The sequence below is a fragment of the Coccomyxa subellipsoidea genome (genome assembly GCF_000258705.1).
Source record: "Coccomyxa subellipsoidea C-169, whole genome shotgun sequence".
Classification (NCBI taxonomy): Eukaryota; Viridiplantae; Chlorophyta; class Trebouxiophyceae; family Coccomyxaceae; genus Coccomyxa; species Coccomyxa subellipsoidea.
In genome coordinates this window covers 744,632-771,912 of record NW_005178041.1, presented here as the reverse complement: position 1 = coordinate 771,912, position 27,281 = coordinate 744,632, and the positions used below count along the sequence as shown (strand labels likewise).

The window sequence follows — 27,281 nt, the reverse complement described above, 5'->3', positions numbered from 1 at the left end:
TGTCAAGGCAACGGGCCACGTAACTGTCCTTCGATGTTCTGCTTCAAGCATGCTTCACTGTGAGTTATATTACTCAAGACCAGTGCCCAAATCAAAAGCAATTCGGTGGCATTCTGTAGATCAGGCACTTTGAATCAGCCCTGGTATATGCACTGCACGTGGGCGCGATGAGGTGTATGAGGTGCCCAACAGTGATCCCACACGACGTTGGTCGTCTCTGACCGGCCGCGGGGCACGAGGGCCCTCGATGGCACCTCCACAATCCGATGTGCTGCCAGTGAATATAAGGGAGAGCTTCTACTGGAGCAAATGGCTGACCTTCTCCGCTTCTGCCCTGATCATGCTCTGTGCTGGGCTGTCGTATTCTTGTGAGTACCTGATCCTAGACTGCACATGCAAGCACAATACTAACGCTTCATCCATGAAAATCCTTGATCGATGGCTACTTCGTTCCTTGCAAGTATTTATTGAGATCTCATTGTTTGTCCTTGAAACAGATGGGATCTGGTCGTCCACGATCAAAGAAAGATATCAGCTGAGCCAGCTTCAAGTAGCTGGCATAGGCACCGCTGGCAACATTGGAGGCTACCTGGCCATCTTTGCAGGCCTGTTCTACGATTGGACTCGAGGCATGAACCGGTGCGAAGCATGCCCTTTCAAAAGCGGAGATGACACTGTCAGTTCTATCACTTTGCATGTGTTTCTGGACGCAGACATATTGGAGACAGCAATCAATCCCTTTGCTGCGCAGGGTTGGTCCTAGAGCCACTGTATGGGTGGGTGTGGGCATGCATTTTGTGGGCTATATGACATTGTGGGCAGCTGCGCACGGCAACATCAAGCTTCCCTACTGGGCCCTGCTTGCCATCACCTTCCTTGCCTGCAACGCACAGACCTGGTTTGAGACCGGCAGCATGGTGACTTCCATTCGAAATTTTGATACAGAGAGGTGAAGCATACCCCACCATGCATCTTTTGCTGTCATGGCAACCGTTGCTGCACATTTGTCGTCCCGTACATCACTATAATCTCTTGTGCACATGCACTTGCACCAGTCCTCTATGCACTCCCTGCACAACCACCCCAGGCATGCATCACTTTTGTGTGTGTAGTCAGGCAGCAGCAAGGGCATGCTGTGCTGTGCAGGGGTACTGTCATTGGCATTCTAAAGGCTTTCCTGGGCCTGAGCGGGTCGTTTTTCACGACTGTGTATGTCTCCTTTCTGGACCCGGACGCTGTCTCCTTCCTGATGATGCTGGCAATTGTGCCCAGCGCCATTGTGCTGACGTGCTCATGCTTCGTCAACTACGTGCCCTACATCCAAGTGGAGCCCCACACGAAGGTTTGATGCGCCCAGCATCTGCTCCTGCTTGGCCTGCATAGACGCGAAAAGACAACATGCTTGCGACTGCTCCACGTACAATCTTGTACCCTGATCCAACAAGCACTCTTTTGGTCCATTGCAGCTGCTGATGTATGCATTTGTGATATCCAGGATTTGAGCTTGCCTTGTCTTGTTGTCAATAGTTGATCACCCTCTTCCATATCAATTATGCAGTGCATTGCACGGACCCAAACCATGCGCCCCTCCCCTGGCCCTTATGCATACTGATTGCCGGTGGTCGTTTCCTTCATTTAATTATACAATGCACTGCACGGACCTTTTCCGGAGCGTGCATGCTGAAATCCCGAATTGAGGCTGCTAGTAGAGCCCGATCATTGATGGTTGTTCACCCTCGTTTAGAAAAAGGTATACACTGTTCTGATGCATGGACCCTTTTCGGGGCATGCATGCTGGTTGTTCACCATTGCATGCACTGCTGTGCGGGATGCATGGACCCTTTCTGGGGCGTGCATGCTGATTGTGTCCGCTGAGCAGTTGGCTGCGTGGGGGCAGTCCCACGCGTTCCACCTGGCCTGCACCACCGTGCTGGGCCTGGCGGCCTACCAGGCGGTCATAGCGCTCGCGCGCAACTCGGAGGGATTCGACTTCTGGGGCGGCGTGCTCATGACGGGCGCCAACGCCACGCTGCTCTTCCCCATGCTGGCCATCCCCATCATTTTCGGTGGCCTGCGCTCGCGCCGCCTGCGCGACCTGTCGCCTCCCGAGGTGCAGCAGGAGGTGGGCAGACCCCCTACGCAAGGGCCACGTTTGTAGCTAAGAGTATATTCTTCGTGTCCACTTTTGATGCGCACGATTATGTTCCTGCCATGGACGGGCATGCTGCGGCACGGAGGCGGCAGAGGGTGTGCACTCTCCCCTCACCTGTCAAGGGTGTCGCCTTTGTGTATTCCAACGGATGCTTTACTTCCGATGCTTCTCAGTGCATGCTCAAGTGCAATGTTTCCTTCGCGCATAGCAGCTGCCGGTACACCAAGAGTGCAGTGCGGCGCGTTTCCTAGCTCAGGCGCGTGGCAAGATTGTGCGCCATGTCTGTCCTGCACATGTCCTGAGTGATTTGTCATCTTCAGGCGGTGGATCTGCCGCCGGAGCTGCAGCCGTTCCTGGCGGATGACGATGCGAGCGACTCGCCGGTGAACATTTACCGGGACAAGTCGCCGGCGCGCTGCCTGCGCTCGCAGTCCTTCTGGTACCTCTTCTTCAGCAGCGCCGTCTGCTCCGGCGCCGGCCTGACTCTGCTCAACAACACAGCTCAGATGGTGCGGCTCCAAGTCTGACTCTTAACCTCAAGTTGCAATAAGATGCCAGCAATGCCTGGCGATTAGAGCAAATATTGAACTTACAAGCAAACACAACAAGGTGGAGATTTGCCAGAAGAGGCTCCACATCCTCCTCTCTAGGTCTGCCCGGCCATTCTGCTTGCATCTGGGCAAAGGTCTGGGAAAGGTGCTTGTCTGCATGTGCGCTGCAGCAGGAGCTTGCGCTTCAGCTCTGTGCAACTCGCCCAGCGATACATGTCAAAAATGAGAGATAGTGGCATCCCTCCCAAAGTATTTGGTGCACACTACTGGTCTGATGGCGGCGATCAGTTATACATGCGGTCCTGCATATCGCACCCATTTTCAATCAGTGATACGCATTGCGGAACCTTATCATGTTTAAAATTAAGATCAAATTTCTAACACAGGTGGATGCGCTGGGCGGCGGGACGTCAACGGCGGTGTTTGTGTCGGTGTACTCGATCGCCAACTGCCTGGGCCGCCTCTGCAGCGGCTTCCTGCCGGACCGCATGATGAGCGAGCGTGACATGCCGCGCACCGTCAGCCTCATCTTCCTCTCAGCACTCACCTTTGTGGCCTGCCTCCTCAACGCCTTCGCGCGCCTCGAGTTCTTCGGCATCTCCGCCGCCGTCACCGGCTTTGCATTCGGCGGCTTCCAGGTGCGCCCTTAGGACAGCACGATATTGTCAAGGTGCTTGCGCAGCTCAATGCAGTACATTAGAGTGTGTGTTCTCAGTCTCAGAAGCTTGTTCATGCATGCTTCGTACGGAAGGAATTATCTTGCATGCTACAAGGCACATTTGTAAGGGTCTCCTCCATAAGGTGGGATGCATCGGTCTGCTTCATTTGTGCACGCACAGAATTATGGACTTTTTCTGTGTTCAAATCCCAAAGGTGGCCTGTTTGGTGTTTCCAGGGTGTTGTGCCGGCCATTGCGAGTGAGATTTTTGGCCTGCGCAACCTGGCCACCAACTACTCCCTCCTGCAGCTGGGCCCTGCAGTCTGTGAGTGCCTTGCACCCCTCTGCCGAGCTCCCTGACACACCTTGTGTTCTATATCACATGAAGCTTGCAAACAGCGCATACTTAGTCTTGGTGTCTGCAGCGCTATTCCTCCGGGCCCCCAGTCATTGTGTCCTGCCCTTGAGTAGCCTGCCATGCAGGTTGCGCATCTACCCAGTGAAATTCATTAGGCGCTCTCCAAATTCAAATGGAAAGGCCCAGATCTGCTCGCACCTGATAACCAATCTCTGTCAGCATGCAGGCAGCTACCTGACTCTAATGTGTGTCTGCGTGCAGGCAGCTATGTGCAGGCGACATATCTGGCAGGTACCCTGTACGAGCGCGCGATGGACAGGCATCATGACACCGGCTTGACCTGTCTCGGCTCGGACTGCTTCCAGGCGGTGTTCCTGATAAATGCAGGGCTGTCACTGGGCGCTGTGCTGACCTCGACGCTGCTGTGGCGGCGCACCAAGCACCTGTACAGCAAAGTGATCGAGGTCACCAAGGCCGAGCGGGCCAAGCGCGGGCTGCGGGTAATGCCCTGCCCTTGGCTCACCTGACAGGCAATGTGCAGCTGCGCAATGGGCGTCCATCAGATGTGGTGGTATGAGTTATGTAAGAGTATAGTCGCTAATCGTGCGTGTCCGCGGTGATGTGTGGATTGATCTCCTATTTGCTCTCAGATGGAGGGAGAAAGCGGCAGTCCTCACCAGGCTTTTGGCAACTCAACAGAATCCTAGCCTGTTGCAATGGGTTGTAGCTGGTAGTGCTGCAGATTGTCTGCTGCTCGTGAGGTTTCTTGCTGCCCCACAGGGTGAGTTTGAGGAGGCGCGGCAGCTGATAAAGCGCATGGGCGCTGAGAATAAGCTGATGCACGCGATCCTGTCGCGCGGCCGCTCGCTGGTGGGGGACCTGCAGGGGGCCATGCCCGGAGGAGGGAACGGCGCCGGAGCCAGCCCCGCGCTGCAGTCGGCCGTCGACGCGCTGTCCGGCTTCCTGGCAGATGCGCGGCGGCTTCTCGACGAGCAGGCCGCGCTCTACCGCCGCTTCGACGAGCTCCCCAACTGGCGCAAGGGGCTCACAGGGTGACTATGCTGCTGGTTCCTTGCCCATAGATAAGGAACCCAAGTGGCGCAAGGGGTTCACCGGCTGAGAATGAGGTTCTCTGCCCATCGAGGAGGCAGCCCAAGGGGCCCATTGGTTAGTCACCATGCTGGTTCCTTGCCCTTTGTTCATTGTGAGCCTTGCCAGAGACGGTGAAAGAAGCAGCTCTGCTGCGTTCATTGGAGCTGCAGACCTCGCGAGATGGTGTGAAGCAATACTAGCTTTGTCCGTGCATTCTTTTCATAGAGATTTGATTTGGGTCATCCAACCCATGTTTCATAGATAACCTGCAAGGGGATGAATGCTATAAAAGAGTAGAGCTGTGCAGCTCAGGAAGCTCACAACTGCCACGACATACAGCTCACAGCATAGGGATTCTGTATGGGCCCCTTGCTGTTAGCTCAGATGTTTCCTTGAAGGATGGGCAAAAATAAGTGACATGCCTGTGCTGCGGGGAGCAATTGACTGTTGGGAGACTGACTGAGCAGATGAGGACATGTGGGGAATTGTGCAGTCCACTGTGAAATGTCTCTATTGATTTCAGTAGATAGCGGTGTACCCGAGTGCGTTTTGTAGTCTTCTGAGCTGGATGCTATGAAAGTGTTGTGGGCATAAATATCTGTTTTTTGCAAGCTTGAGTGACCTCGAGGTCCTCGCTGGAGATTTCTGTCAGGAAGGTAATTTATAACAGCAGACATGTGTTTCCTCAGAGGTAGTACTATTTGTGGTTGACTTGGGGCCATGCATCAATTGCCATGACATGCCAAAAGGTTGCTGAGATTGTGCACAGTACAGATTGTGCACAGTACAGATTGTGCACTAGTGCAGATTGAGATGCTATGAATGTTCCTACTTATGAGCTGATCTTGACTAATAAACATGAGCAGATGCATCTGTAGCTTGATGCCTTGAATTCTATGATCCTGTCCGTAAGTCATGGCAGCTGCAGACATGTTCATCATGTGATCACTGACAACCCTGCATGGGCGCTGAAGGGCATAAGACTGGGAAGAATCTAGATACAAATGACAAGTAACAGGTGGCTTGTCCAGCAGATACTATTAGGACGTTCACAGTGGAATCAGCTGCACTGAAAGAGGCTGGCACAATGATTTTATCACACTTGCACTTCCTGCAAGGTATTGCTCATACTCTGGAGATTGCCGCCTGCATGCAACAAGTACGCAGGTATCAGCCAACTGTCCCATCTGTGTTTCATTCTTCAACCTAAAAAATGCAACCTTGCAGCAGGAACCTCTGTGTCTGCATGCAGGAGTGTTTGTCATGCATAGTTGCTCACTGATTAGCACACCACATACATGAATGATAACTAAGCGTCCTCTGGTCAGTCGTACCGTGAGTCCGCTGGTGACGGCCTGCTGTGCATAGCTCTTCAGCTGAGCGGACGCCTGCTTGCTGCACTTGGTGTAGCCCACCACATTGGCGCCACTCAGCACCACTGCCACCACCACCACAAGCAGGTAGTCTGCTCCCAGCACATCACATCAACATGAGTCCAAACTTTGCGACAAGCAACACTTGGAATATTCCGATGCACGTGTTGCTGGACGTGCTTAGGAACTGGAAGCGGTGTAGTGATTAAGACAAACCTGTGCAAACAGCTGCAAAACACTGGCAACAAGGCCACCTGCTGGCTGCAAGGCATTGACAACAGGGCAACAAGTTGCTGGCGGAAAGCATGCAGAAAGCTCTGTCAATCCTGATCGGCCAAGATGGCTGGATCTGTGACTGGTCTGGGCTGGAGGGGGTCTGACCTATCTTCAGCCTGACGATGGCAACGATGCCCAACAGGAGCCACACGAGTGGCTGCACAGCAATACATAAAGTCAGTGAGAAGCGACCCAGAGCTTTAATGCACAGATTCTGTAACAGACAAACTAATCTTGATGACTTGTTGTCTTCACAAGCGTCCATCATTTCTCATTTCCCCATGTGCATTGCAGCTCTCTTCCACTTCATCAGCGCTTTGCAGATCCTTTGGAACCACAGTATATATGTTTCCTGTCAGAGAGCACTCACAATAATGTACAGCGTCCACCAAAAGCATGCAGAGTCCTTTCCATTGATAGCCCTTTGCCCCTGCGCATGCGCACCCCCAGCGTGTTTTTGCTTCTACTTGCAGACACCAGGTCTATCACAAGGTCCAGTGGTGTACACCCCCGACAAAAGAGAGCAGATATCTTGGCAGCACACCTCCTCAAGCGTCTCAAACCTCCAGTTACTCCCCTCATCAGTCACCTCATTCCACCACCTCAGCCCCACCAACAAGCGTCCTGCCACGTTCTTTGTCTGCATGGAACATGACAGCCATGACTGTGCATGTCAACGAGATCCATATGCAGCGAACAACCAAAACACAAATTGCTCGCAGACCCATTATGGGGATCCAAGCAGAGGCTTTGCTTGCTGCGCACCGTCCAGAAGTCCAGCATGAGCAGAACAACCACGATGACATAATTTGTCACGAAGCTGCTGCTGAACAGGCCGCAGATGATGTATACAATGATAGCCGAGACCTGAGCATAAGTCAGGGGAATTTTTAATCTACGTTGAAAGGGCTACTCCATCTTCAAGATATGCGAGGAAGCATCTGTGTTGGATTGGCCCTTCGCTGTTCCTCACCACCCTTGTACTGGCCGTTATAAGTCTGTTGCTACCAAGTCAGCATTGTGCACACAACACTCTGTAGGAAGCACTATATGCGTTGGACATTCGACCCATCACTGAACCATTTGAAGGTGTCTCGGAAGGAAAATACACCCCACCTTGAAGAACACAGTAAAGAGAGCTACCCAGGGATGTCCGTATGCCACCTGTTGCGGCTCCCCCGTCTGCATTGGGCCTTACAAACGACAGCCAATCAGTGATGAGGACAGATTTGCGAATTATCAAAGCCCCTCATACAGCAGCACGGAAGCTTCAGGTTCAGTCAGCCAAGTAATCGCTTCCTACGCCTCAACAATCGACGATTTGATCATCCGATGAGGCTGGTCTTCTCTTCTGCACTGCAGCTTCACTAGGGCTGAGGGTCATGAGAAGATGACGGGGATATGCCAGGGTTTTCTCACTGAAACGCTTCAATAGGCAAGCCAGCCAATCTCGCCCTTGCCAGACTGGTCCTCCAGAAAATTCATACCAGTTGCCACATACTTTTGTAGGTTAGGTGTGCGTGCACTCAAGTCAACCCTGCCCACATGCAATCACTGCATCACATGCGCATGCAGTGCATCATCATGATCATCATCATCATCATGATGGTCACGCCGCTGCGGAATCCTGATATTTTACATCGATATGGTAATCGACGGATATCAACAGGTGGCATAATATGCTCGCAGCAGGCCTATCAAATCACCTCAAATATTAAAAATCTCTTCTGTGAAACACTTTCACGCGTTTGTCCTTTTCGCTGGCTGCCACTAAAGCAAGTTTCAAGCCGTCACTGCGCATCCCCTCAGATAGACGCTCATCCACTGCGTTGCTCCGTGCACAATGCGCCATAAGCAACACGCAAGCAGGATTCAAACGCCGTACAGTACTTAGAGTGGTCAACAGAGGCTGGACATCTCCTGCTGCATAAACAAGGTCTGCCCCAATCACAAGGCTGTACGGGCCCCTGCATGTAGCCTCTGATGGACGCTCCCAGCTCAGCTCAGCTACTCGTGCAGATCCCCCTGTACAGACCCAGATAGCACATGGCAAGCATGGCTGACATGGGGTGCATTGCATCAAGATGTCAAACAGCCAAGAAGGCAAGCAAATGCTAAATCTCACCTGCTTCTAATATGGCTGCTGCATGCTGATCTACATTGCTCTGCAGCAGTGGCAGGGTGCCCGGTCGGTCAGTCAGCACCACAAATGCACCCAGAAGGGCCGCAGCAATGCCGGCAATGCCAGTGCCAGAGCCCAACTCCAAGACCTGCCTGCCTCGCAACTTCTCTGCACCATCAGGCAGAACATTGAGAACCTACAGTAGCCCACCAAAGCCCACATGAAGGCAAACAGGTTGCAAAAGGATGCATCAGCGCTGTTGCTTTGATCGCATGAAGCCCAAATTTGCACACAGGAACAATGGAAGCCATCCTGCAGATCCCAGGCCAGGGATCCAAGACAAAAGTTCTGCAAAAGAGCCTCACCTGTCCCAAGGTGACAGGACATATACTCTGCAAGCGCAATCCCTGACTCCCATACAACGCATCCTGGGCCTGATGCATCGCCTGACATTGCAGAAGATAAGTACAACGTTATAGAAATGCCCCAACATTCTCTGCATGCTGTCCCGCAAAGACATATAGGCAGGCTTTGGAAAGTATGCCGGAAGCGGTTTGCAAAGCATTGTGGCAGGGTGACACGAAGGCAAAAGCCCCACCAATGTTTTGGCGTATACACAATTGGGGCAGTGCAATGCGATTCGTCCATTCCCTCTGCAGGAGGCTCTCCGTTTCAAGGCGCTCCTCTTTTATCGCTCGCCTCTCCTCTAAACTTGTGTTGTCTCGTCCCACATCCTGTACTTGTCCCGTATACCTTGAAGCGTGCAGCGGGCACAAATTTTTTTGGGTGTAGGACAGGCACAGGAACATCCTATGGCATGATGAGGTCTGACCTCACCAGGCATGTATGGAAGGAGCGCAGCGCCTCCTGGAGCTCCCCATTATTTCTCTGGGCCCTGGCAAGGGTGTGAAAGCCTCCTTGCCACTGTGAACCCAATCAGACTCTGTCATGCACTTGTCCAAGCTCTACAGATTGTTGCAAAGACAAGCAGTGAGGGTGCTACACCTGTGGGTCACATTGTGTAGCATTCGAGGCTGCAACCACAGCTTCCTCGTTTTCGCCATTCTCCATCATGCATTGGGCCATCATCTCGTATATGTGGGCGTGGCTCTGCCCTTCTTCGTCAGCTACAACCTTTTTGAAGCACTGAATAGCGCCTGTAAAGTCTCCTTTTTCGGCCAGGGAGCATCCTTCACTTTCTAAATCCTGCCATGAAAAAGTAGGCTGATGCAGGCGATACTCCAGGCCCATCGTGCTTGTCAGCAAGTTGCTGACGATCTGGTGATGCTTGATCGAGGCTCAATACAGCGCGCAATTTCAGTTCTGCAAAGCATGACCCCTTTATAATCACTACAAAAGATTGAAAAGAGGCCTTTGTGATGCAAATTTTCCGAAAGCAGTGCCCCACAAGATTGTGACTCACTCCATGACGTCACTCGATAAGGCTCTGGATCCAGGAGAGGCTTCATGAAGGTGCAATTCTTTGTTCTTGGGCGTTTAAATGTCAATTAATTATATCTTCTGTCATTCTCACTTTGAGTGAATATTCACGGGCGGTGTACAATGAGAATTGAAAGTGGGGCATTGTTGCAGCATGATCTAGGTGCTGTAACACGTGCCTGCCAACAGAAGCTCTATAATACAAGAAGTTTAGGTCACTATAATGGAAGACATAGACACGTTGCGCCGTGCAAGCGTAGACGACGCGAAATAAGGGGCTCGAGCGCTGCAGTGGCCAGCCCACCAAAGACGTCTGACATCAAGGAGGTCTGCCTCCCGATTGAGCTTGGACACGTAAATAAATATAATTTTGAGTTCCCTTTGATGTGCCATTATGAATATGTTGGAATGCAGATCCTGGAGGCCTTGCTGGAACAGAGGGATCTGACGGAGTTACAAACACAGGAAGCACTGACGGTGAGGACATCCTGATCAGTCATCATGCCTGGTGCTGGACACTGCTACCATGCCCATTATGTGCAAAGCATATATTGACGTATGTGCCTGATTCAGGCCTTGGTCGATGGGGCTCACCAGACACAGATGGCTGCCTTCCTGGTCCTCTTGAGAGCCAAGGTGATCCCACTACATCCTTATATGAGTCTTGCTTGATAGTGCTCCAAGCAGTCAGATTCTCAGGACGCCTTCAAGCCAGCACAGGGTTAAAGTGCGGCATATCTTTCAGGCTCCGGCTGGCGGGCGCAATATAGTATTGAGCACCGTGCCCATGATTGATCTTGCTTGTATCTTGCAAATCCATCAAGGTGTAGGATATGTGGCAGCCTGTCCTGCAGCTTGTGTGCAGACGCACCTTGCCTGGCAGTAAATTTGCGTAACAATAAATATATTGGTTATTTCATATTGCTAGGGAGAGACTGCGGAGGAGGTGGCAGGATTGGCGAAGGCCATGCGCGAGAAGAGCGTGCACGTGGCCACCTCTGGGGACGTCCTGGACATTGTGGGCACCGGCGGCGATGGCATCGGCTCTGTCAACATCAGCACCGGAGCCACCGTGATCGCTGCTGCGGCCGGCGCGAAGGTGGCCAAGCACGGCAACCGCTCTGTGTCCAGCCTCTGCGGCAGCGCCGACGTCCTGGAGGTCTGTACATGCTGCTGTCTCTGCACTGCCCTGTTCCATTGTTGGCGTCAATCTTGTTGTTGTTGTTCTCCTGCCGCTGCAGTGCCCTGTTCCATTGTGACTGCAGTTTGTTGTCTTTCTGCTCCTGCAGTGCCTTGTTCAGTGACTCCGCAAGCTGGTCCAAGCTTGCACTAGCCCCTTTGTGCTGAGGATGATGCGCAATTCTCAGCATGCGACCGTGTGCAGGCTCTAGGCATTGCTGTTGACATCGGGCCGGAGGGGGTGTCGCGGTGCCTCGAGGAGGTGGGCTTGGGCTTCATGTTTGCACCCAGGTGAGCATCACAACTGCACAAAAAACTTGCTGTCGCTCCGTTCCCACATCTCTATGCACAGCCTTCCTGAATTACATCGGCCTGGCGGGTTTGGCTTTCCCACTTTTCATGTAGAAGCTTATGAGGAGGCCACGGACCAACGACAATGAAATTTTGTTTCCAACAGCTTAGCTTAGCTGTCAAAGGATTGTCCAAACCACTGTTAGCAATGTTGCTCAGCGGTGAAGCTGGCCTTATGGGTTCATGACCTTGCGGGTTAAGTCCTGCTGTCCGTAAGGAACTTTTTCACTATTGCTGTCGATCTGCGGTGCAGGTACCACCCGGCGATGGCGGCGGTGGTGCCGGTGCGGCGCTCGCTCAAGGTGCGCACAGCATTCAATATTTTGGGCCCGCTGCTCAACCCGGCGGCTGCCGCGTACGGCCTCATTGGCGTCTACTCGCCTGCGATCAGCGGCCTCATGGCGGCCACGCTGCAGCGCCTGGGCACCAAGCGTGCTCTTGTCGTGCACAGCCACGGCCTCGACGAGCTTACTCCCATGGGCGACGCTGAGATCCTGGAGGTCACCCCCAGCGGTACCCGCTCCTACAGGTGCGGCTCTGTGAAAGCATGACTGGTCAATAGAAATGGGGAAGGCCGCATGCTAGTAATGTTATGTGGCGATAAGCTCAAGCACTTTCAGCAGCTCACGTGCTGCTCACCTCAGAACCTTGAAGGCTCCTTGATCCTGGTACTGCGTATGTTGTACCTGCTCACACGATCCCACTGGACACCATAACTGAAACTGCTCAGCTCGCGTATGTGCTGCGGGCAGCCCTTCTGTATGGAGTCCGCCCTCTGCCTGCTTATGGTAGGATCAAGCGGGCGCATCCAAGTGTCTCAGAGATGGACACAGTAACACTTGGGTACCTCTGCAGGTTGGACCCCCTAGACCTGGGCATCAAGCGATGCCAGGTGGCGGACCTGGCCGGCGGCGACGCGCAGCTCAACGCGTCCATTCTCACCGACGTCTTTGGCGGCGCGCGCGGAGCGGTGGCCGACGCGCTGAACCTCAATGCTGGCGTGGCGCTTGCTGCTGCCGAGATCGCTGCCAGCCCGGCCGAGGGCGTCGCCATGGCGCAGGTGCGCTTTCCCAGAATGTGGTTATTGTTATTTATTCACTTTCTCCCTGCCAACAGGCAAGGTGCGTCTGCAGACGCGCTGCAGGTGAAGGCTGCCACATGTCCTACTCCTTGGTGGACTCACCAGATCCAAGCAGAGTCAATTGATAGTGAGGAAGATGCCATTTCTTCCCTTTAAATCAACCTTGCATGGGGAGTGTGCCGGTGAGGACGACAAGGAGAGCTGCTGTTGGCAGGATGGTGGCGGCTCATCCCTTCTTCTTTGACTCTGGAGGAACTTCAAGTATTTTCTGTGTCTTGAACGTTGAGGTTTTACCGACTCTTGTCTGCAAAATTGCACAGTGCAAAATTTGTAAGCAGGGCGTTGTCTTGTGTCTGCAGGAAGCGCAGCAGAGCGGGAAGGCAGGAGATCTCCTTCAACGGTGGAGGAAAGTCAGCCAAGGATGCAGAGAAGCAGAGGCAAGATGATATCTGTGACGAATAATTTGCATTCATTCCAGCACTGGCTTATTACATAAATTGCTGTCCAAATTAGCAATGTCCCAGTCTCACATAGTTCCATTTTAGGAAAAGCTTGTTCACAGATAGCATTGTAAACATGTGATCATAACATAGAAGGGACCACTGGCGTGAACTTCTTGCATCGCGTTTGATGAATCACTTGAACACATCGCCAAGCTCGTCCTTGGGAATGGGGTTGGCAGCAACATGCTCCCGTCTGCGGCCGCGAGCCTTGACCTTCGAACTGTACTTCCCAGCGCTCTGCTTCTTGATCTCCGCACGGATCTGCGCCAGCAAGCATACACTCAATCCCACAATGGTCCCCTTTGAGATGTTCTGGGGATTGCAACACACCTGCACCCTAGTCTGCAATTGATGTGCTCCATGCCTTGAGCATGCCAACTGCATGTAATGCCTACATTTTCTTGTAGCAAGGAGCAGCACTGCAGAGAACAAATACCTGAAAATTTTTGGTATCTGGTCGCGACATAGCGCTCACCTTGTTGGGCGAGACATAGCCTGGGTTCTCATAGAGCACAGGGCCACCGAAGCTGCCGGCAAAGATCTTGATGGGCTGCAGGCACACCCTCGGCCCCACCTCCACCAGGGACATCTCCTCTGTCGTCACCTTGCCCTTCTTGCCTGGCGTCATCACTACCTGTAATCATCACCAGCCCACTCCCTTCAGCATGCATGCTAAACAATGCCCCAAAACGAGCCTGTTGCGCAGCAACTGCTACCTCTGCTGTTAGCCCTCTGACAGCTGTGGGACCTTGTGTCCATACAGCAAAACAACCGGATGCAGCCTACATGCTGCCCACAAGTAGGATGCCAATCTGGCAGCGAACACCAAGCATGAGCAGTGATATGGAGCATGAGGGAGGGTGTGAGGCACAGCAGCCCGCAGCACCTGGTAGTTGCGCAGCCAGATGCGGCCCTCTGCGACGCTGAAGTTGATCACGTGGTCCAGGAAGGGCTTGCTCTTGGGGTGCCGCTTGGGCGTGGCAAATGCCTGAGTCAGCATCTCCTTCAACAGCTGCAGGTGCGGCTGCTCGTCAAATGCCTGCGCAAAAAAGGGACACACCTCTATCGCAGCTGTCACAATAATTTTAACAGAAAGCTCAGGCATCAAGGCATACGCCTGCAGATCAAATCATGAACTGATGTGCAGGCTTCTGCCTCTCAATATGCATGGGAGGCGGAGCAGCATGAGGGAGTGATACTGCTGAGGGCAAGGAAGGGAATGTGCTCACCGCATGAAAGCTCAGCACCGGCCGGGAACCCTTCAGATGGTTGCCTCCAAGCTTCAGCTCTGCAAGGGTGTGCACTGCAGCACACACAACAACATGAGTCCAAATTAAACACTGCGAAACCCCTTCTAAGGATGTACCAGCAAAGAAGGGCGGTGGACATTGCTGCAGAGAGGGAGAGTGCTCACCATTTGCAGCCAGGAACTTGACAGAAGGCCCATCGGGCGACTTGGACAGCCAGACGTACAGATCCTTCTTCTTGCGAGCTTCAAAGAAGATCACGCTGCTGCAGCCCTGTGATAAGCAGAGATGACTCAAGTTAATCATGAGTCTATTCAGGACGGAGTCTTACACATCCAACAGGCACGCTCACAGCTGTGGTGTGCTGTGTGATTTGCAAGGTCTGACGGTGCAAACCTTCATGTCTGCAACTTCGTTGATGACCATCCGGTCTGTCTTCGTGTCCAGCTTCACGTCCTTCTTGCAGTGCGGCAGCAGCTGGATCAAGTCCAACATGAGATGCCGATACCTGAAGGGCCAAGCACTTCCTTTACACTTTACTGCCCATACTTGCTTTGCACAGCATAAACACAGGCCCCTCGTCACACTCACAATTTAAAGAAGGGGTGTCACCTGTGCGTGATGCCTCTGGATGATAGCAAGAGGACCTTCTCCTTGTTTTTCCAGCTGAGTGGGCCGTCTGTCTTTGCAATCTTCGTTGGAGGAGCAGCAACCTCGGCGATCTCCCCATCGGCTTGCTCAGCTTCTGCAGCCTCTTTCGCTGCTTTCCGCTTACCCATGATTAGAGGCCCCTCACTGAGGCTTTGTTACTATGGAAGGGATGCCTACTGCCTTGAATGATCTGTTGTGAAGGGCGATGGCAAACCCTTTTCTAGCTTGCAGGTTGCAATCAGCTTGATTTAGTTATGGACTATTTAGCTCAACGGCAGCGATAGAAATTCTTATAAGTGTCCAGATCGCACTTATTGTTTAGTGAAATACAAGAGTCCCGGAACGCGCTGAGAAACGAAGACTTCCTCTTGCTCAAGTATCGTCTTTTCACCTGTGATTGTTAAGGGGATTCTGTCCGATATAAGCGGAGAAATCGAGTTCCGGAAATGCAGAGCGGGTGGCGGTCGCAGTTGGGCAGCCCAAGTCGGGCACTGGGCAGGCAAAACAGGCGCCCGGACAATCTATGATGGTCTTTTTGGGGGCTGATGTGTTGCGATTTGCACAGCATCTTTGTCATCAGGAAAGTCAGTTGCAGATTTGGCAGATTCCTGGTGCTGCAAGCAGCTCAGCAATATCGGGAGCTGCAGCTGCTGCTTGGAATTCCAGCACTCAGTGCCGCATGCGCACCACTGGCAGATCGGTTGGAATTGGGCAACTGGGAAGATGAAGAACACTTGCTCCACACACTTAGCACGTGCATGCCAGAATTGATATTCAGTGAGAGCTTATGATATAATCATCAGTACAATGCCAGCCACCATCTTTAAAGGGCTTAGCTTCGGCTGTACGCACGTGCGCTTTACACCATGTCCTCTAAAATCCTCTAAGAGTACACTGGCGGTTATTGACCTCCTAGAACTATGCACATGCCTGTGTACAGCTGCCAGTGTCCTGCAAAATTTCTCCACCACAGTTTGCAAATATAATTGTCACCAGCAAGTACATCATGAAGCAACTTGCTTCGAGCAAGCAACATTTGCATAAAAAAAATCAGATGCTATTGTTTAATTTGCTACAGCCTGGGACTCTGCTGCGTGGAAGTCCATTGCAAGCATGATCCCTTTCTGCTAGGAACTGGAATGGGCCTTGATTTCATATTTGGCAGGCAGCTTGACCATGTCAGCAGACCAGCTCCACAGCCACTGTCCCAGGGCAGGGTCCAGCGCATGCTTACTGGGAGAGGAGCAGCGGCAGTCTGACCCAAAGTAGCAGTTGTCCGCCTCCATTGACTGGCCCCTCTCTGTCAGAATGGGGTCTCTGGTGGTCGCACAGTATATCGATGACCTCGCTCCTGCACCACGGCATGTTTTCAACAGATGCACTGACCTGCACTGAGCTCCATGATTGCTGGTAAATCATCAGGGAAGCATTGGTGGCAGGCAGCTTTAATCAGGAAGGGATCATGCACAAGAGTCACGGTGACCACATACAAACCTTCATGCTGTCGCAACGTGACATAGAATGTAGAAAATGCAAATCGAGCAGTCAGCTCGCGAGCTCAGCATCTGCGGATTAATGGAAGTAGGGACACGCCTTCTGCTGGGGAGAGGCAGAAGGGGTGCATGAAGAAGCGGTAGGCGCTCTGCATCAACCCGGGCAGCGAGCGCACGACATCAGTCATGACCTCACCCGGGTGCACTGCCGCCGCGGTTACCCCGCAGTCGCCTGGCAGCCGCCGCCGCAGCTCCGCCGTGAAGAGAATCTGTGGCAAGAACAGGCACATTTCACTGTTATCTCCCAACACGCTCACTTGTACAAGACCACATAGTGCACACTCTTGTGTACACACATGTACACAAATCAACTTTAGATGGCGACATAAGAAGGATCTTCTGTTGGCAGAATCTACAGGTGTATTTGGAATTGCCAGAGCAACAAGTTGAAGGATACCTGAGCTAGCTTGCTGCGATTGTATGCGGCAAGAGAGGAATAGGCCTTCTGCTCTCCAAAGTGAGGGTCGGCTGTGTCGATGCTCGGCGCAAGCTCATGCATTTTCGAAGAGACATTCACAATCCGAACTGGTAAGCTGTGGTTGCTCTGTGACAGCATCAGCATATACTGTATTCAGCATCATTGTTCAGAAAGGTGTAAGCATGAGGATAAATCTGTCAATAGGCATGTCTTACCCTCTTGGCTGTCTGCCTGAGGTTTGGTAGCAACAGCATGGTTAAAAGGAATGGGCCCAGGTGATTTGTGCCCATGTGCGCCTCAAAGCCATCCTCCGTCAAGCTCCGCTCAGCTGCAAGATGTGGAGTGAGTCCTTTAGTCACTGATTGACGAAGTTAACCCAATTAGTCTCTGTGACCAGTGCCCTGGGTCCCAGCGCACCTCCCATTGAGAATATTCCAGCGTTGTTGACGAGCATGTGCAGTGGCCGATTTTGCTGCTGCCATGACTTGGCAAAGCTGCGCACGGACTCAAGAGATGCCACATCCAGCAGCTGCACCTGCAGCATGAGCACAACACCGGTGGGCTCTCCTGGCATTCATTGAAGATGCTTCTCTGTTTCCTTTGAGCAAGTTCAAGACTTGCCTCCAGGCTAGGTTGCCTCCCTGCTTTCACCCCCTCTTCGTAGAGCTCCTTCCGCAGTTTTTCGCCCCTTTCAGCGTTCCGGCAGGCCAGAACCACTGCAGACCAGACCACACTTCCTTACCAATCCCCTGGCACACGGGTGTATGTGTATACATCCGTTTGGTTGTGTGGGGATGCATAATGAGAATCAAGGGGTCACCATGGGCATTCCTCCGCACAAGTGTCGCCGCTGTCTCCCTTCCAATGCCACTGTAACAAGACATGATGTGCTATGCATCAGAAAAAGTACCATTAGCATCATGCCAGCATGCAGTAGACGATAAGTATGGGTGCCCTGGGAGCACAGCACACCTAGTGGGACCAGTGACAATGCAGGTGCATCCATCTGCTGGTCCTCCAATGTCTTTTAGTGCTGGTAGGTTCCGCAAGTGCAGTTTCTGTGCAGCAAGAACCACTGTTATGTAGAGATCTAGCATCACACAGACGTGCAAAAGCATGAAATTTGTCAAATTGTGCCACAAGATAGATGACGTGACAATGGATGCATCTTGCTGAAGGCTGATTGTAAACAAAGACCTCATCAACACCTGAAAGAACACATCAAATGCGACATCGATGAGCCCTCCCAGCAGCTCCATCAGTGCTGAAATAGAATTTCAATTGAATTAAAAAGTATCGCAATGAATATATTCTACTCAAATTTCCCTAGATCAGGATCGGCATCTGTGCTCCGTCAGATACTTTGAATCCACTAAAATTTGAAGCAAACCCTGCAACTCTGCCGGATTGTAGATTCTGAGACTCCAGTGCAATGTAAAATTTCAGTGTTGTGAGTCTTCCGTGATTCGATCTTCGAGCTGCAGCGTCCAGTTCAGATCCAGGGAATGATGATATCAATAAGAGAGCGGGCCCCGGGGGAGACGAAGTGTCGAGACGGGTGCGCGGATCGCCTCACCTTCCTTTGACTTCAAGGCAAAAGAAGCAAACCCCGAAGGCTGTTGTGTCAACTTCTTACTGTGATCTCGGAACAGTTGACAGGCCGGCAGGAAAGGTGCAGCGATGGCCCACAGGGGTTGTGTGATCTTTGTTGGCAACCTGCCAGGCGACGTGCGTGAAAGAGAGATCGAGGACCTCTTTTACAAGGTGACAGACAAAACCCTCTGGGTTGATCTTTTCAAACTGCCTCCGCACATGGCGTGGTGTTTTGACTATGCTCGGGATGATATGTACTCGAAAAGGTCACTGTATCTGATCCATCAGTCCTGAACCATATCCTGGTCTGCATGGCTTCAGAGTGGATTAGGTTTTACCAGTATCTACATCTGCATCAACTTTTGTCTAAAATTTATCTCTCTGTGAGTGCAGTATGGCCGCATCCGGAATATTGACCTGAAGTTACCACCCAGACCGCCTGCTTTCGCTTTCGTGGAGTTCGAAAAGCCAAGGTGACCTACATCTTTCTAGGCTTCTAAGCAAAGTATGCCTGTTGTAATGCTGAAGAGCAGTCACTGACCAGCAACATGTCTACTCTGGCCAGTTGTAGGCTTGCACAATAGAAGTTGCTGGACCTCTGGCGATGATTTATCCATCAGTTTGGCGTTGTATGTGCCATTCCGTCATGCCACACATTTTTCTTTTGTGTGCAGCCATGCTGAGGACGCAGTGAAGGGGCGAGACGGCTATGTCTTTGACAACAACCCCATCCGCGTGGAGCTGTCCAGGGGTGGCATGGGCGGCAGAAGGTGCGTGAGATCTTCTCTCTCTCATACATTTCAATTTACAGGGTGTTGTTGTGGTCCGCCTGCCAGTAGAACGTTATGGTGTGTTGAATGCTCGTGTTTGAGGGAACAGCGGTGGTGATAAGACCTCGGGTGCTCCTCCTAGAGACAGGGATGAACCGCGCGGCGGCGGCGGCGGCGCCACCTTCGGCAGAGCTGCGCCGCCCCCGGTGCCCTCCAACTTCCGCCAGAAGGGCAGCGCCTACCGCGCCACTGTGAAGAACCTCCCTATGTCCGCCTCCTGGCAGGACCTCAAGGTAATTTCTTTCGCTCCCTGCTCGCCTGCCTCACATCCTGGAGGCTGCCTAGAACATGTGCCTTTGTCAGCCGCCTTTTTCAACGCGATGCTTTGTGACCCTCAAGCCACTTGGCTGCCGTGCTCGCCATTACCGACATGTGTTGTAGTGCATGCAGCAAATTTCCCTTACATCTGCCCTGCTTCTGCACAAGGAACCCCTAGTCTCTCCTGGCTGAGCTACTTCTGCAACGTATGTCTCCTTGCTCTGCTCGCCCATGACTGATGTCGTTGTCAGGAGTGATGCGTGAGCTGTAAGTTCATATTCTTGTGCGCGCAGGACCACTTCCGCAAGGTGTGCACGCCCAACTACGTTAACGTGTTCCGCGACCGCGGCGGCGTGCTGGGAGTGGTGGAGTTTGACACGCCGGAGGACCTGGCGCGCGCCATCCGCAAGCTGGACGACACCGAGTTCCGCAACCCCTTCGAGCGCGCCTACATCCGCGTCGTTGACGACTCCGACGACAAACGCAACCATGGCAAACGCTCCCGCTCCCGCTCGCGCTCCAGGCGCGCCCCAGCACTGCTGAACTTATCTCTCCTTCAGGATGTGCAATGGTGTGCAGAGGCTGTGAGCGATGCCACCTGCGGGTTCTCACTTTCTTAGTGCCTCGATCTGCAATGCTTTTCAAAGCTGCCATCCGGGGTCAGATGCTCCAGGCGTAGGATGCTTGAGGCGCATGACTTACCTTCTCATGTATCGTTTCTGTTGCGGTGGATTTTGTCACGGCCTTTGAGACATTGATCATGTGGCTATGCCAGTCAGGAGCTCCTAATTTTGAAAGGTACCCTGGCTGGCGAGGGCTTGGTGTGATGAGTGATCTGATGATTTTTAGGTCGCCTCTCGGATGGTTTTGCCGTGCCTTATTTGGCAGTGCATGTGTCTGCATCGGCAAGTTGGAGAGAAAACCAAGAGGCTTGAGGGATGAGCTGACATGCTCTGCTGCTGTGTGCTGCAGGGACTCGCGCAGCTACTCGCGCAGCCGTTCGCGCAGCGGCAGCGATAGCCGCTCGCGCAGCCGCTCTCGCTCGTCCAGCCGCAGCAAGTGCGCAGCCCTCTCTTCCTAACCTGGGCATCAACTTGCCCCAAGACATACGTGATGCACATGCTGCGACGCTCTACTATCGCAGCAGCGCTGTTCAGTGCACCACCATTCTCCCTGAGAAGCAAGTCCTGATGAGGGAGTCCAGCTGCATTCTTTATGCACCAAGCACATTTTCACCAGGGGTCAGCCTCAAATTTTTATACGTGTCAGCTACATTGTGGGCCGTCTGGAGAGTAAGCACTGTGCCTGCACCAGTATTTTTTCTTTTGTTGAGACATGAGGTAGGTAGAGGGTCGGTCTGATAGAAGTGTTCTGTCTGCATTTCCAGGTCAAGCCGGTCTCCCAGCAAGTCGCGCAGCCGCTCCGTGTCGGCCCGCTCCGACCGCTCGGACAAGAAGGCGGATGACAAGAAGGCGGATGACGGCGAGAAGGAGGCCGAAGTCAACGGCGCCGATGACAAAGCGGACGAGCCTTCCCCCATGGACGACGACAAGGCCGACAGCCCCGCGGCCGCCAATGGCGCAGGCCACAAGGACGAGGCCGATGACTGAGCAGATGACTAACGCACCGGCCGCGGCGCCGCATGCAACAGCTGCATGCCAGGCTGCCATGCATGCATGGTTGCCGGGGTGGCAGCTGTGCTCTTAAAGACAAAAAATTGATGTGGCATTTTCTCATACTGAACAGGCACTAGCGGGAACTGGGAGCATCCCACCTTATGTGCATAAAAGTGGCTTCTGTGGATGCACACTGGAGACTGCTAGGGATGCGTTGTGCCTGGAGCAAGGGAATTGCATGGATGGATGGCTGTTGCATATTCTTCCCGGGAGCTGTGCGGGAGTGACCGGCTGGCTGTGGGATGGATCTCTCCTGTGCGAGCCCTCTCCCCATACCCCAGTGCCGTTGCAGATAGGCCTGTTGCTCTGCAGTCTGCAGATGAGCATTTTGCGCCCACTCGTTGCCCTAGCATGACATGCAAGAAAGGAGGCAGTGCATCCAATCCATGGCTTGATATGGCCCAGTGGCTTGCAGAGTGCAGCGGTGCTTGGAAGCCGCAGCCAGGGATAGGGCACACAAGGGCAGGCAGTGGAAGCACAAGTCAACGAGTCAATTCCAGTGGATGCATGAGAGTGGATCGCCTGTGGTGCTTGTGGGGAGCTGTGTGCATTTTGGGCTGTGCCATCGGGTGGACTGCAGGAAAGTCAAAACAGGTCAGAACCACTCGATGCAGCCCTCCCTCATGCGTGTATTTCATTTCTTCTGCCCCTCACACAGGCAAGTTTCTGCTTGCACGCACCCTGAACTGTGTCTTAGGGCACGAGCCGAAGCCTGTGCAAGATATGGAAGATCTGGTGGGCGTTTGGAGCCGTGGATTCTGGACTGGAGTGCAAGAATGGGGATGGGAGCAGTCAAGGCATCGCGCAGTCTCCCTTTGCAAGCATCACACTTTGCACTGTCTGCGTTCTCTTCTGTGCAGCTCTGGTGTCCTGTGCATGGCATATTGCACTCTAGAGCTTTCGAGTTGACCTGTTGCTGAGGTTTGTAAGATACCTTATGTCCTGATGCTTCCGGAACACTCAAAGCAGGTGGCACCTCTCTGCCTTTTAATTCATCAGCGCTTGCACATTTGTGATTACAATGCAGTGTCTGCTCGAGTCATTGGGCTGTGCACAACTGCATATACCAGGTGACCACAGAGCAAATTTTTCCTATGCATATCTATAAATCTATAAAACAATTCCAACTCCCCTAGCTTGCATGCACATCACCTTCACTTTGAAAGACATGCGCATTTGCAAACAAGTAACACAGCATGGTCGGAAACAAATCCCCTCTTATTGAAGTACAGGCACTCAAGCTCTGTCACGTTGCAGGGAGATACTTCGAAATGTGAAGCAAATATAAGTGATCACTGCTGAGCCTGTGGCTTACTGTGCCCGTGCCACATGCCCATTTCGAGGCTCTCTAGCAGGCATTCGCCTGTTCAGATCAGGGCATGCACAGTACTTGGTGGGTCAGACAAACAGTGGGCGCTAGCGCGTGCAGCTTGGAGACCAGATGCTCGATTCGTCCTCTCCGCCTGTGGTCATCAGTAGGGCACAGACTCCGGACCATGCATGTACATTGGAGAATAGGTGTTTCCGCCCTCATAGAGCTGTCCGTATCCCATCTGCTGGAGGGGGGCAGAGGTAGGCCGGTGCTGCGCAGAACCATGCTGCTTCGTAGGCTGGCTTCCTGACATGGGCGCTGTGCTCACCTGCACAGTGTGGACGTTGCCAAATTAGCCCAGGAGAGAATGCATACATGAAAGTCAGTGCCAGCGCCATAGGAGGGAGAAAGCACATTATGTGCAGATCCAAAGCGTGGCATAATCGCAGTCACAGCATCAGAGGGCATCAGATTTAATTGCTGCATCTTGTCAATGTCTGCATGCACTGGAAACTTGTGGGCATTTGCAGCAACAAGGACAGTGTAAGGCATGTACAATGGGTGACCTGAATTTAGGGATTAATTACCTGTAGCACTCCAGCGGATGACACATACGCGCAGGGCTCAGCCGATGCCTCCGCAGCAAGAGCTCCTCCCTGACCAACACCATCCCATGTGTTCAGAAATTGCCAGAGGGCTCAGCGACACAGCAAGCCACAAAGGGTCCAACTTTGGTTCTTCCACTGCCTTCCCTGCTGCATGCTGATGTGACACCTTTTTGGAGAGCAGAGGGTGCTTGGCTTGGTGGCAGGTGATGCTGCAGGGTTTTTCAGGCACACCTGCATGCCTCCGCTGCTGCCATAGCGATCAAAGGGCCTAGTTGGTGCGCTGCCTGCGCTCTGCAGCCCGTTGTAGCGGCCGCTGCTGCTGCCCTCTCCGTACCCATACCTGCTCATTCCGTAGCCCTGCAAGATACGGTGTCCCTCAGCATGCAGCACTGCAGATCTTCTGTGTTTCTGGATTGCAGAGGACGATGCACGATTGGGGGAATCGCGCTATTCTCAGCAGTCCCTGCTGGTGTTGTTGCTTGTCAACAAGGGCCATCTTGCCTTCTCGCCAGGAATAATGTTCCAAGGCTGCCAAGAAGAAACAAAATTACTCATTCTTTCACCCCATATTCAAATCACATCACAGCCTCACAGGCAGCGGCAGACTTGATCAGCTTCATAAACAGCAGTTTCTTGTTTTATACCCAACTTCAAATTCTTCATAAATTCAGGTTCAGATTCGAAAGGCTCACCCGGCCGGCCAGCTCGGGGCGGAGGGAGCGCATGTGGGAGCACTCGCGTTCCAGCGCAGCATTCACAGTCTCGGCCTGGCGGCACTTGTGCACCAGCGTCACAGCGTGCTTGCGCATCTCATCATGCTGGCTCACCAGATCTGCACCCATCACCATCTTGCTTGATAACTATTAGAATGACCCCCGGCATCTATTTATCTCACAATGTAGCCCGGATTCTGTGCATGGAAACCCAATTGGCCGATGGGCGCCCACTTATCTCGCAAGTTCATATTTTATAAGGCTCCTGTGTATGAGCATGGGCACAGCTTTGCAGGCCGGAAGCAAAGGAGCAGTGGCCGTCAGGCAAGCTGGTGTGCTCTGATTGTTGCAGGGACTGTTGCAGGAATTTTTTCGAGCGTGGGGCCGGTGATTGATTGGGGAAGCCACACACCTGCATGCTTCTGGCGCAGGGCGCTGTGCATGGGGTTCATGCTCTTGATATCGTTCTCCAGGCTCTGCACGTTTGCCTCCAGGTCGGAGATGAACTGCAGCTTGCGCATGCGGCTGCGCTGCGCGCTCTGCCGGTTTGCCATGACTCGCTTGTTGCTGCCGCTGCTGCCGCCGCGGCCGCCCTCGTCCCCATCGTCATCGGATGACAAATCCGCCTGCGCCAGTGGTTCCACCCATCATCAAGATATACACCACACGTGGAATGTAAATGCTGAACACCAAGATGCCCTGGTTGCATGCCTGGTCGAGCTGAATTTCTGGTACACGATGACAATGCCAGCAGGCTTGGCATGATGCAGATCTGATCAGGCTAGCACCATGTGGACATAACAAGAACGAGGTGCAAGCAGAAATGATATAATCTCCGCTTTTCTCAGAGCGCTGCATGCCTTTAATCTCTAGGACTGTACAGGTAGCGCGTGCAAGTGGGCCGTATGCTGGGCTAAGTGAGATGGAGATGCTGCTTGAGAGGTGCAGGTTTCACATGCAAGGCTGCGCACCTCATCCTTTGTCTTCCCGGCTCGCCTGCGTGCGCGAGTGCTGCGGCCGCCGCTGCGGCCCCGGCCGCCGCGCTCGCTGCACTTTTCATCGTCACCCTCCTCCTCACCCTCGCTCTCGAAACCCTCATAACTCGCCGTCCCCGGCCGCCCCTGGCCGGCCCCCGCCGCCGGCAGTGCATCTGAAGAATTAGTCATGGCCCCCCCGGCAGAGTGAGGCATGTCTACCCCTGGCATGTCCAGATCCATGAAGATGTGGAAGAGCTGCTCGTCATCCAGGTCTGGCTGGCCGCTGCCGTTGTCGCTGTGCCTGCGCAGTGGAAATTCATCCTTCTCAGCTTCACATCTTATGTAGACACACATTATGATGCTTCAATTACAAATGCTTGTAGTACATCACTGGCATCCCTTTTCGATGCCCGTCCCCTTGGTCTGTGGGTAGTACGTGATGCAGAACATGAAATCCTCCTGCCGATGAGATGCATGGGGACGCCATCACTGGGGAAAGTGACAATGTCATACCTGTTGGGGCCGTGGTTGTCCAGCAGTGGCAGTGGCTGCATGCGGTACATGGCAGTCTCAAAGTCGGCATAGCTCCCCATGCCCCTGCATACATCAAGGACAGGGCCATCAAGCGGACGCACAGGGCGAGCTCACAACTGTGCAGCTCCAGTTGGTGATAGGAATCCTGGCTGCCAGAGGCCTTTTGGACACAGACAATACTGACGCTCTTAAGAGAGCACTGGGACATATGCTTACATGTTGGGATTCCCCATTCCTTGCCCACCAGTCCCCCTCGCCTCGATCTGCATCGGTGCTTCACGAGAGTCTACCTGCAAAAGAGAAGCTTCCCTCAGATTCATTCAGAGCACAGAAATCATCAAAGATGGTTTACTGATGCTGATACTTCATCGAGAGTCGCATCGGTTGCGCTCTACGACTATGTCAGCGTACACGCTGGTGTGAGCCGTGCGCGATGTACCGGTGGAAATAGGAGTAATCTAAGAAAACAATGGCAGATTGGAAGTGTATAGATATGCGATAATTACGGTACAACACTCCCAATGCAAGCAATGTATGGCTAATCTGCAGCTACTGCGGCGCAAGACTACTACCTGAACGATCCGAGAATTCCTGCCGAGCAGCTTCCAGCTGGGCGCTCTTTCACCCTGGAATCAGACACATACAACGCTCAAGATTTGAAATGTTAAAAAATTCAGCTTGTCATATCTGTCACACGATACATCACGCGCCCAAAATCTACTGATGGACTGCATTTGCTCTGTTTCGGAAATGGTGTTACAGAAGGCGCCAATCGTAAAGGCCCACCTGAGTTATGGCTGGATGCCTCAAAAGGACGTTACTACGCCAGTGAGATCTGCACGAGAGTCCATCGCGGGGCTGTCAGACAGAACATCGTGCCCGAGATGTTGTAGTAGCCTCCTGGTAGAGAGTTAAACGGAAAAGAAGCACTGGCTTCTAAGATGCACAGTGCAGCAATACTATCAACAGGGAGACTAACGTATCGATCTACCACTTTTTAATTCAATCAAACATCATAACAAAGAAAACTGGCGCGTGCGAGTCGCAAGGAAACCTCCTTCAGATTAGGGTTTCAGCTAAACCCCCAAACTTAAGTTGAAAATCTGGACCCAGATTATGGGCCAGAGCATCAGAGCATCTCACTACTTTCCTTTCTCACAAAGATTTTGAAGTAATTTAACACATAGCATGCAATCAAAGTTGCAACTGCAGCACCCTTGAAGGCTTCCTTCATAATCATGTAATTTTGCATTAGCAGTGAGCTCAACTCGAGTGGCTTGCCAGTGGTAGTCCATGATTCAATGAAATATATGTCAGAGTGCAGCCTCCCTTGGATCAAAGCCCATTGGGGATGGCATGCCATGGTCATCATGAATGTGTTAATCGAGTCCGCACCGACATCAAGCTTAGCTTTGCATGCCATGCATTACAATCAATCCATCAGGACAGTAGAAGACGCTTTGTACAGGGATCTCTCACAATACATATGACATGTCCGTAGAGCCATAGTCTAGAAGACCTTGAGCACGGTTGCAAACTCAAAAGGTGCGACAGTGCCTGTGACAATTTGAAGTGAATTCACCCATTGACCTCGCCCTAAAGGGGCAACCAACCCGCCAGGTTGGCCCCTGCCTTGCACCACTAAACGTTCCGGACAATCCAAACGTAGGTGAAAAGGACATGTGAAGATATAAAAGTCAGTAACCAAGCACCTGTAAGTGTCCGCACAACAGCAATGCAGGTGCGCCTTAGAGCCAATCAGTGCTCAGGTCCCC

At 52.7% G+C, this 27,281-nt stretch overlaps 7 protein-coding genes across 7 annotated transcripts; 3 read left to right on the top strand and 4 right to left on the bottom strand.

Annotated features, from left to right (window-relative positions):
• Nucleotides 1-247: 247 nt before the first annotated feature.
• COCSUDRAFT_46061 (MFS general substrate transporter) lies at nt 248-5,388 on the top strand (the record flags this gene model as incomplete). The annotated part of the gene is made up of 10 exons (XM_005650855.1): nt 248-368; nt 498-639; nt 752-949; nt 1,147-1,342; nt 1,898-2,122; nt 2,473-2,661; nt 3,090-3,341; nt 3,599-3,686; nt 3,981-4,219; nt 4,500-5,388. The coding sequence occupies 10 exons, from the start codon at nt 248-250 to the stop codon at nt 4,773-4,775; spliced, it is 1,926 nt and encodes a 641-aa protein (XP_005650912.1). The 3' UTR covers nt 4,776-5,388.
• Nucleotides 5,389-5,729: 341 nt separating this feature from the next.
• On the bottom strand, nt 5,730-7,775 carry COCSUDRAFT_46060 (DUF846-domain-containing protein). The gene is made up of 7 exons (XM_005650854.1): nt 7,577-7,775; nt 7,226-7,327; nt 7,005-7,100; nt 6,831-6,890; nt 6,566-6,617; nt 6,146-6,276; nt 5,730-5,957 (listed from the first exon to the last, which is right to left on the bottom strand). Exons 1-7 carry the CDS (start codon nt 7,646-7,648, stop codon nt 5,937-5,939), a joined length of 534 nt encoding a protein of 177 aa, XP_005650911.1. The 5' UTR covers nt 7,649-7,775; the 3' UTR covers nt 5,730-5,936.
• Nucleotides 7,776-10,430: 2,655 nt separating this feature from the next.
• On the top strand, nt 10,431-13,079 carry COCSUDRAFT_12117 (anthranilate phosphoribosyltransferase; the record flags this gene model as incomplete). Its single annotated transcript, XM_005650853.1, has 7 exons — nt 10,431-10,499; nt 10,596-10,658; nt 10,951-11,181; nt 11,407-11,492; nt 11,806-12,081; nt 12,408-12,612; nt 12,993-13,079. The coding sequence occupies 7 exons, from the start codon at nt 10,431-10,433 to the stop codon at nt 13,077-13,079; spliced, it is 1,017 nt and encodes a 338-aa protein (XP_005650910.1).
• A 189-nt stretch (nt 13,080-13,268) lies between these two features.
• COCSUDRAFT_26991 (Brix-domain-containing protein) lies at nt 13,269-15,162 on the bottom strand (the record flags this gene model as incomplete). The annotated part of the gene is made up of 7 exons (XM_005650852.1): nt 13,269-13,397; nt 13,612-13,770; nt 14,023-14,175; nt 14,366-14,439; nt 14,551-14,656; nt 14,780-14,891; nt 14,996-15,162. The coding sequence occupies 7 exons, from the start codon at nt 15,160-15,162 to the stop codon at nt 13,269-13,271; spliced, it is 900 nt and encodes a 299-aa protein (XP_005650909.1).
• Nucleotides 15,163-16,161: 999 nt separating this feature from the next.
• Nucleotides 16,162-17,889, bottom strand: COCSUDRAFT_35043 (NAD(P)-binding protein; the record flags this gene model as incomplete). Its single annotated transcript, XM_005650851.1, has 7 exons — nt 16,162-16,314; nt 16,704-16,796; nt 16,985-17,131; nt 17,221-17,333; nt 17,423-17,540; nt 17,657-17,721; nt 17,826-17,889. The coding sequence occupies 7 exons, from the start codon at nt 17,887-17,889 to the stop codon at nt 16,162-16,164; spliced, it is 753 nt and encodes a 250-aa protein (XP_005650908.1).
• A 796-nt stretch (nt 17,890-18,685) lies between these two features.
• Nucleotides 18,686-21,296, top strand: COCSUDRAFT_39475 (RNA-binding domain-containing protein; the record flags this gene model as incomplete). Its single annotated transcript, XM_005650850.1, has 7 exons — nt 18,686-18,769; nt 18,992-19,071; nt 19,273-19,368; nt 19,478-19,661; nt 19,980-20,257; nt 20,659-20,745; nt 21,074-21,296. 7 exons carry the CDS (start codon nt 18,686-18,688, stop codon nt 21,294-21,296), a joined length of 1,032 nt encoding a protein of 343 aa, XP_005650907.1.
• A 1,538-nt stretch (nt 21,297-22,834) lies between these two features.
• Nucleotides 22,835-26,508, bottom strand: COCSUDRAFT_64454 (hypothetical protein; the record flags this gene model as incomplete). Its single annotated transcript, XM_005650849.1, has 10 exons — nt 26,293-26,508; nt 26,079-26,132; nt 25,723-25,796; nt 25,486-25,569; nt 24,967-25,273; nt 24,408-24,621; nt 23,975-24,114; nt 23,514-23,639; nt 23,262-23,330; nt 22,835-23,002 (listed from the first exon to the last, which is right to left on the bottom strand). The coding sequence occupies exons 3-10, from the start codon at nt 25,773-25,775 to the stop codon at nt 22,835-22,837; spliced, it is 1,161 nt and encodes a 386-aa protein (XP_005650906.1). The 5' UTR covers nt 25,776-25,796; nt 26,079-26,132; nt 26,293-26,508.
• Nucleotides 26,509-27,281: the final 773 nt, after the last annotated feature.